The sequence below is a fragment of the Cucurbita pepo genome, chromosome 14 (genome assembly GCF_057944985.1).
Source record: "Cucurbita pepo subsp. pepo isolate OVF chromosome 14, ASM5794498v1, whole genome shotgun sequence".
NCBI lineage: Eukaryota > Viridiplantae > Streptophyta > Magnoliopsida > Cucurbitales > Cucurbitaceae > Cucurbita > Cucurbita pepo.
In genome coordinates this window covers 2,783,799-2,791,726 of record NC_141811.1, presented here as the reverse complement: position 1 = coordinate 2,791,726, position 7,928 = coordinate 2,783,799, and the positions used below count along the sequence as shown (strand labels likewise).

General features: G+C 33.6%; 2 protein-coding genes across 2 annotated transcripts; one reads left to right on the top strand and one right to left on the bottom strand.

Moving 5' to 3' along the window:
* Window positions 1-2,329: 2,329 nt before the first annotated feature.
* LOC111810414 (21 kDa protein) lies at window positions 2,330-3,184 on the bottom strand. The gene has a single exon (XM_023697121.2). It carries the CDS (start codon window positions 3,134-3,136, stop codon window positions 2,552-2,554), a length of 585 nt encoding a protein of 194 aa, XP_023552889.2. The 5' UTR covers window positions 3,137-3,184; the 3' UTR covers window positions 2,330-2,551.
* A 3,736-nt stretch (window positions 3,185-6,920) lies between these two features.
* Window positions 6,921-7,792, top strand: LOC111810633 (pectinesterase inhibitor 4). Its single transcript, XM_023697367.2, has 2 exons — window positions 6,921-7,378; window positions 7,451-7,792. Exons 1-2 carry the CDS (start codon window positions 6,956-6,958, stop codon window positions 7,637-7,639), a joined length of 612 nt encoding a protein of 203 aa, XP_023553135.2. The 5' UTR covers window positions 6,921-6,955; the 3' UTR covers window positions 7,640-7,792.
* Window positions 7,793-7,928: the final 136 nt, after the last annotated feature.

Sequence of the window (7,928 nt, the reverse complement as noted above, 5' to 3'; positions counted from 1 at the left end):
TCCTAGTTCCTCTCACATTGTCTTTAATTGCTTGTGATATGAGTTAAATGTTTTTGTCACCTAAGTATCATGAAGGTCTGTTGTCTGTGTGATTAATAAAGCTTTCATGAAATACTTGGTTCAATTTTTTCTTCAAGTTCTTTCGTCTTTGGTTTGACTGACTGGAATGCTTCCTAGTTCCTCTATTGAAATCAATGAACATTTATATCTACTATTTGAAATCAGACGAAACGACGCTGGAAGAGTTTGGCGGTGACATAAAACCTCGTATAATGATCTTATAATGTTTGCTTACCTTTGTGATGTTGGTTTTTACTAGTGCAGGTTATTATTCACCTGTGGAGTGGTATACTTGTTTATATTAACATCAAAGAAAGGGACTCTTGATAAACTTGCTATTTCATCTGCCATCACTGGTTTCTTTTCGTTGTTTGTCGGAGAACTAGGTCGCTAGTGATACTCTAACCTTTTGCACCTATTTTCATACACATCTTTATATGTTTTAACATTAGTGGTTGATTATTTTCCAATGTACAGGCCGAAGGCACAGCCGTGCAAGCTTCATGAAAGTATATATGATTGCCTCATCTCTTGCACTCCTACTACTTCTTTTTGATGTCTCTCAGGGTAATTACACGTTTTGAGGTATGGAAAACTAATCCATTTTCCGCTGTGCTGCTCTAATCATGAAAGTACACGCTTTTATAGTTGTTGAGACTCCATAGATTCATTGTTCGCTTAGCTTTGTTACCCTTGGCATCTATACTTGAAAATGGTGGGAAGCTTCATTTTGATTGGCTGATTGTTTTTATAACTCTATGGCCTTTGATCACAGCTTCCATGTGGTAATGTCTGTTATGAATGGTGCTTTATTCTTCATTCTAACTGAGTTTGGACTCTCATGAACCATTTAGGGTATGGGGGATCCAAGTAATTGGAAGGCAAAAAAGCTCGAACTTTTCGAGATGATCCGCATTTGTCTTGGTGGGTTTCACATTACATAGGTTATCTTCATTGTTTTCATATTCATACGTAAGAACTAAGATTGGAATTCTGATATGTGTTCATACAGGGGCTCTGCTTCAGATATTTGCAACCAGCACAGTGATTTCCCTCGTCGGTAACATGTCTCTTCCAAAACGTGCCTCTTAATTATTGTGTACCAAACTGTTGTCCTTCTAACGACCAGGAAAGATCTCTCTACTGTTTCCTTCTGGATTCTGAATCCAAAAATCATGCACAAGAAGGCTTGGATTTGTCTTGTCTCTCTAAATCATTATTACAGAATGGTTTCACTTGGATGTTGAAATTGGTGGAGTAAAATATAAAGGGTATAAACAAAATTTTCTGGAATTTTCTTTTTTGATGGGATTGACAATGATTGAACTCTTTTGTTGACATGCTTACAATACGCCTTCAATTATGCTGAATTAGTGTTCTTCACCCCAAAAAATCTCTTCGAATCTACTTTCTCTTTTCTTTTTGAACAATTAAAGTTGGCAGTTTATGCCACTTGCTTTTTTTAAATCATTTTGATTTTTATTTTTTGTTCACATGTTCTTGCTGCTCTTTGTGGACAGATTTTCGTTTTTTTTTTTTTTTTTTTTTTTTTTTTTTTTTTTTTTTTTTTGTCTTTGAAACTGTTTTTCTTTCCAATAATTTTGAATCACTCTGATTGTTTGGTTTATTTCATAATCATGAATAGTATTATACAGTTTGGTTTTATATTAATACTTTTTATTTTTGAATTTGCAAAGATTGAAATTGCTAGTCAACAATTATCATTTTTACTTTGGGAAAATTTGACTTAGATGGTTTTTTTAATTGGATCGGGTTCTGAAATCTTTTGTAGTTCAACAATTACACGATGGAAATAAACCTATTGAGTTATAAATGATTTTACGCACATTCTTTTATTCCTTAAAAACTGACGTTTTTCAAGGTAATAGCTGTTTTATATTTTACCGTTAGCATACGAACAAAAAGATGATGTGACATTTCTAACCCTTTTTTTACCGACCCTACCTCCACCGCTACCCCTTACAATTGTTGGGACCCATTGTGCCTATGCTTTCACTATCGATCTCTCTCTCTCTTTCCCTTCTCTTTTTCTTTATTCGTTTTACTATTTTAATGTGACCCAAAATGGTTGGTGTCGGATTAGCTAGTTGGTGAGACAACAACTTTTCTAGGTGATGGTCAGTAGCTAGTCCGACGAACAATAAGAGTCTGTCACGTGACAAAATGTGATTGAACTACACGCAGACTACCTAATGCACCTCAAGTGCTAATGTAGAAGATAATGAATTCGATTCTTTCTCCAACCATCTTCACACAAACCTTAGTTAACTTCAATAAATTAAAAATACAATAATATACATACCCCATGCCAATAATAATGCAAAAATAATTCAAACTTCCACACAAACCCTAATCAAACCTATTACTATGTATACAAACTAAGGCAAAACCTCCACTCCCTTAACTAAATATCATACTTACAGTTGCATTGAAATCTCACACAAATTTTTAAGTATAGCAACACCAAATTCTAATGCAGCTCTGCAATCCGGTTGATCAAAGACAGAGCATTACTGGTCAACTGCGCAATGTTCACAATCCTCCTCCTAACCGCCGCCTTAACGCCGCCCTTGACAGTCTTCCCTTGAAACCCCTCACTACAAGTGGTCTCATCAGTGAGGGCGGCGCTGACCCATGTCTGAACATCGCTCATAACGAGATCAAAGTCATGGCCACGTAGCTTGGGCATCTCGGAAATGGAGCTGGCAAGGGAGTCAACAGAGTCACTGAGCTCTTCCAAACAGTCGTTAAGAGCAGAGACGTCTCTTGGAGGGAGGCCGTGGGCGTGGGAGAGCTTGAGGATTTGGGTGGCGGCGGACTTGACGGATGAGAGGGTGACGGAGAGGGCGGTGGTGGCCAAAAGGCGAGGGCTTGTTTGGATGGAATTGGCGTGGATTGAAAGAGATGAGAAACAGAGTCGAGGGTATTTAGTGGAAGTGCAAGAAGTTCTTATGAACTGTGTGCTGCTTTGTGGAGTGATGGCTGAATGAATCAATGTTAATTGGAGAATTATTTGCACAAAAATCAAACTTTTCTTGCAAATTGAAAGACCCATCTCGTTTTTTCTTTCGTCTCTAAATGCTTGGAAGGGAGTGATGCACTGATTGAGGGAAATGGGCTTTGTATTTATAGGCCAATGGAAACGTTCTAAACCGTTCTCTAGGTCCCATGCATGCATTCATACACATAAAGTTCTTCGATCTGTTAAGTCATCATAATGTGGTTAGCCTTTATCATAATGAGAAATAGGTACTTAAATTTGTCATTGAGTTAATGATTATAGAGAAAAGAAACGGACCGTGATTCAAATTTGAATAATTTTTTAAAATAATTTTTTAAAAAGAGAGAGAGGGCAGCCAGAGATTGCATAGCCGACAACAATGGTCCAAAACCATAGAAATATCTTTTGCTTTAGATATTTTACTTTATTTTTATATTCTATTCATATGCACAGACAAGACAAAGATATTTGTGTTACACAATCAATCTGGTGGAAGCTCTCATGAATAATAAATTATATTTTTCAATTTTTTTCAAATTTTGCCCTTAATTAACTCTTAAATATTTGCTTATAACAATCGCATTCGTAAAATTATTCTCTTTCACGAAACACACTTCTTTACTTATAAAACTCCTTTTTCTTATACGTAACTCTTTCTTCTTTTTGTTGTTTGAACGTTCATCTCTTCCAAGTTGTTGTCAATTTGAGACGAGTCACAAAACAAGTGGTGGACGTTTCTGCTAATGAAGTTATCAAAGACATACAATAAATCATATGAGATCCTAGATAGAATAGACTCCAACAATTACCAGTGGACTGATGTAAACAGTAATCTAGAAAAAAAGAAAAGATAAAGAAAGTACTAGGAGTTGATGCTTTGACTCGTATCAATGCTTAATTAGCCTCGTGACTAATATAGATTATGATATTGGGACAAGGTTTAACGACTAATGCACCAATCAAGACAGTAACTTTAATGACTCAACGGAGAGTTGAATCTTTTGTATATTGTGGAGATCAACTCGATGTATTTAAGGCAAATACATGCAAGTTGATTTTGTAGGGAAATGATAGATTTAATAAATTAATATCTCAAAAGAAAAAAGATTTAAGATATTATTTAAATTCATAATATATTTTTATTATTATTATTTTTTTCCCTGTGGGACATTGATTTTTGCAACTTGATCACATGGATTTAGGCCCAAAAAAAAAGGACCATATATATTGAATTATTTTGAAAGTGGGCCCCCAAAACGACGCCGTTTGATAGGTGAATGAAACGACGCCGTCTGACCACAAAAGACGTGATGGTCCGATTCGATGTCTATTTCATCTCATTGCTTTTGTTCTTTTCTTTTCTTTTTATCAATTTTTTTTTTCATATAATCACTTTTATATTATAAAAAGCAATTAAACCATTTTTTATTTCATAAATTATGAAAATGACCTATTTAAACAATGTATTTTAATAATTTGTATGATTAATAAATAAATTTCTATCATATAAACTCTTGCTGAAATTTAAAATAAATATATATATATATTAAAAAAATTTATAATTGGATATTATTAAAGTGAAAAAATGAGAAACATAATCTTGAGTGGATAAATATACCAAAATTCAATGGATATATAAATAACGACAAATTTTCATTAATTTTGATGGGCCCAGAAAATGACGTGGAACCAATCAACGTCCAAATTTGGGCCAACCGTTTCCAACTTTGCTTTCTCGAAGGCTGCATAAATTATTTTAAATATAAAATATAAAGTCTAATTTGTACAACGTTTTTTTTTTTAAATCAATTTTAATCATTTGATTAATATTCTCATGAGAAGATTATAGATTTATATTGAAGGCTATAGATACTCATTTTCAATTAATATTCTCTTAAGAAACGTATTAATTTTTATTAATTTTTGCACTTAAAATAGCGTTAATAGAAAGTGTTATTAAATAATTTATGGGGTAAATTTATAAGATATTAAGAGACGCGATTAATCTTAAAATGAATAAAATAAAAGAGTGTACAATATTGGTGTGACAGGTTTGGTTAGATGGACAAAAGCATTTAAGGTTATGATGTGTTGAAATTGCAAAATAATTCACTTAATTGTTCATATATATATATCCTATTCGAACCCCATGTGACGTGCTCAACCCAATCAAAACGCCATTTAAAGCTACCCATTTTCATACATATACTTCTTATAATATATAGTTTTTTTATATTATAGGGCTAGATTTTATATTCTCTATTCCCACTGCTTTAGTTTAATTTGTCTATTATTCTTAAATTTTATGTTGTATCGGATTTCCTCAAATTAAGAAATTCTTAATGTTGAAAAATGTATCGTTGTTCCAATTAAACCCTTAAAATACAAGTTTATTACAATAAAATTCCAATTTTATACTTCAATTTTTTGTTTTCTTCAATTAAATTGAAACGAAGTTATGGGTAGGAAAGAGTTATCCATGTGTTTCTGAAAGATAGCTAGCTGACTCATGTGACTCATAGATGTCTACTGAGATGGAGACTCGCACAATACCTTGAACCTAAAGTCATCTTATTTGAAAGGCATCATCTTGACTTGGAGCTGACCTTCTGGTTATTAATCAAGATTTTGCTCAACATTTGTTCACTTGATACATTGTGTCAAAGTTAACCAGTACGACAAATCCAGTACAATGTGATAGAGTTATCGTACATGATTTTATATGAATGGCAGAATTCACTCTATACGTTACTCCACAACAATAATCTTACCAAGTTCAACACTACCTTCAATCATGTTCTAACTTTAGAGTATATTAAACATAGACAACTTTGTATTAGTATTAAATTTCTCTCCGAGTCTCAATTTTAGTTTATAACCATGTTTTACTTTTAATAGTGGTCGGTATACGTGAAATTTCATATCAGTCAGAGAGAGGACAAAACATTTGTTATAAAGTTGTAAAACGACTCTATATTGAAATTTTGATATTTAGGGGATTAATTAAAATAAAAATTGAAAATGTGACTCTTTATTGACCAAAAACCCCTTTTGCATGCAAATCCTCCATGTCTATAATATCATGGAATGTTTGCGAGGTAAATTGACCAAACTACCCTTGAAGGGAGCAATTAACGGAAACAGACCGTACCTTAAGTTGAGATACACCAGCGGTCCAGCGCGAGATTAGCAGCATTTCATGTGCAGTAAAGTGCACGTGACATGTGTGTTATACGCTGGACTGTTGGGGATTGTTTGACTTTTGGACGGTTTGATCCTCATATGCTTGACTTTTCCAATGGGGCACATGCCTCTTCCGTAGACCTGCACGTCTCAGATTCCTTCAACTTTAGCCTTTTTTTTTTTTTTCTTTTTTTTTTTTTTTGCAAATTTATTGGATTATTAGCATTGATAACATCAAATAAAATTCACTAAAAAAATTAAATAATTATTCCAATTTGAAGTTAAAGGACAGCACATTTATCGCCGTATTTTCCTCCTTTCTTGAAAATAATTATTTCTACTTTAGGGTTGAAATTAATTGCTGCCAATGCCATTTATGCCTACTTTTTTTTCTCATAATATATAATATTTTCTTTCTATGATTTAGAATAATGAAATTTATTTTAGCTCACATGTAAACTCATTTTAATCAACAAATTTTCCTCATAAATATCGTTTATAAAATTAAAGTTTTAAAAATAAAATAGTTATTAAATTAGATTAAAAGTATTTGAAATTCATATTTAGTAATTATTTACATAATTTTTGTAACCCTCATGTTTTTGTGGGTGCCTATAAATATTGCAATTATCTCCATAACCTTCACCATAAAAAAACACGACCCTCATAGATTCTATAGGCAGAGACATAATGAAATCCTTGCTAATCCTTTTCTTCTTCATTTTGACTGCCACATTCACCACCTCCGCCGTGGCTTCTTCTTCCTCCGCCGTGGCTTCTTCTTCCTCCGCCATTCAGCCGGTGAAACCACACATCAGAAAGGCCTGCAGGCCGACCCCATATCCACGCCTTTGCGAGACCGCACTCTCCTTATATTCTTCACAAACCAAAACAACCCAACAAGAGCTTTGTAGGGCTGCCGTGGTTTCTTCCCTCAAAGCTGCACAAAACGCCACCTCCATAATCTCCAAATTATCTCGCCGGAAGGTGTCGCCCTATGAAGCCGAGGTCATCGGAGATTGCATCGATAATCTCAAAGACTCCATCTACGAGCTTCGTAGAGCTACCACTGCTATCAAAAGCTTGAATCGTGCTGACAATGTAGAGTTTCAGGTTGTTAATCATAAACTTTCAATTTCATCAAATTATTTTAAATTAGATTCTAATGAATATGTTGTTAACCAGTTGAGTAGTATCAAGACGTGGTTGAGCGCGGCAGAGACCGACATTATGACGTGCACCGATGGGTTGAGCGGGGGCGCGGGGTGGAAGGTGAGATCGACGGTGAAGAAAGCGGTGAAGAAATGTAGTGTGAATGTAATAAGGCAGACTAGTAATTCCTTGTCTCTCATTAGCAACTTGAAGTACAAATGATGAGGTGAATTTTAGAAGAAACATCGTGAGAAAATGTTTGATGAATGAATTATTATGATATATAGTTGCAGCTATTAATCTTGTTTACAACCCTTTTAAAACTATATAATATAATTTCATTATGGAATTTGAATTATCATTTTTCCCTTTACACTATACATTGAGTCATTATTATTGTATGCTTTGGATTTTGAGTAAAGTTATAACTTTATGTTATATCAATTAAAAGAATTGATAATATTAACACTTTTTTTTATTTCTCTTGATGAAAATTCAATTTTATTTAATT

Excerpts from the sequence above, each read along its gene's own strand:
- LOC111810414 (XM_023697121.2), bottom strand. The coding sequence starts at position 3,136 with ATGGGTCTTTCAATTTGCAAGAAAAGTTTGATTTTTGTGCAAATAATT.
- LOC111810633 (XM_023697367.2), top strand. The coding sequence starts at position 6,956 with ATGAAATCCTTGCTAATCCTTTTCTTCTTCATTTTGACTGCCACATTC. Across the intron at positions 7,379-7,450 it reads CTGACAATGTAGAGTTTCAG|TTGAGTAGTATCAAGACGTG; the intron begins GTTGTTAATCAT and ends GTTGTTAACCAG.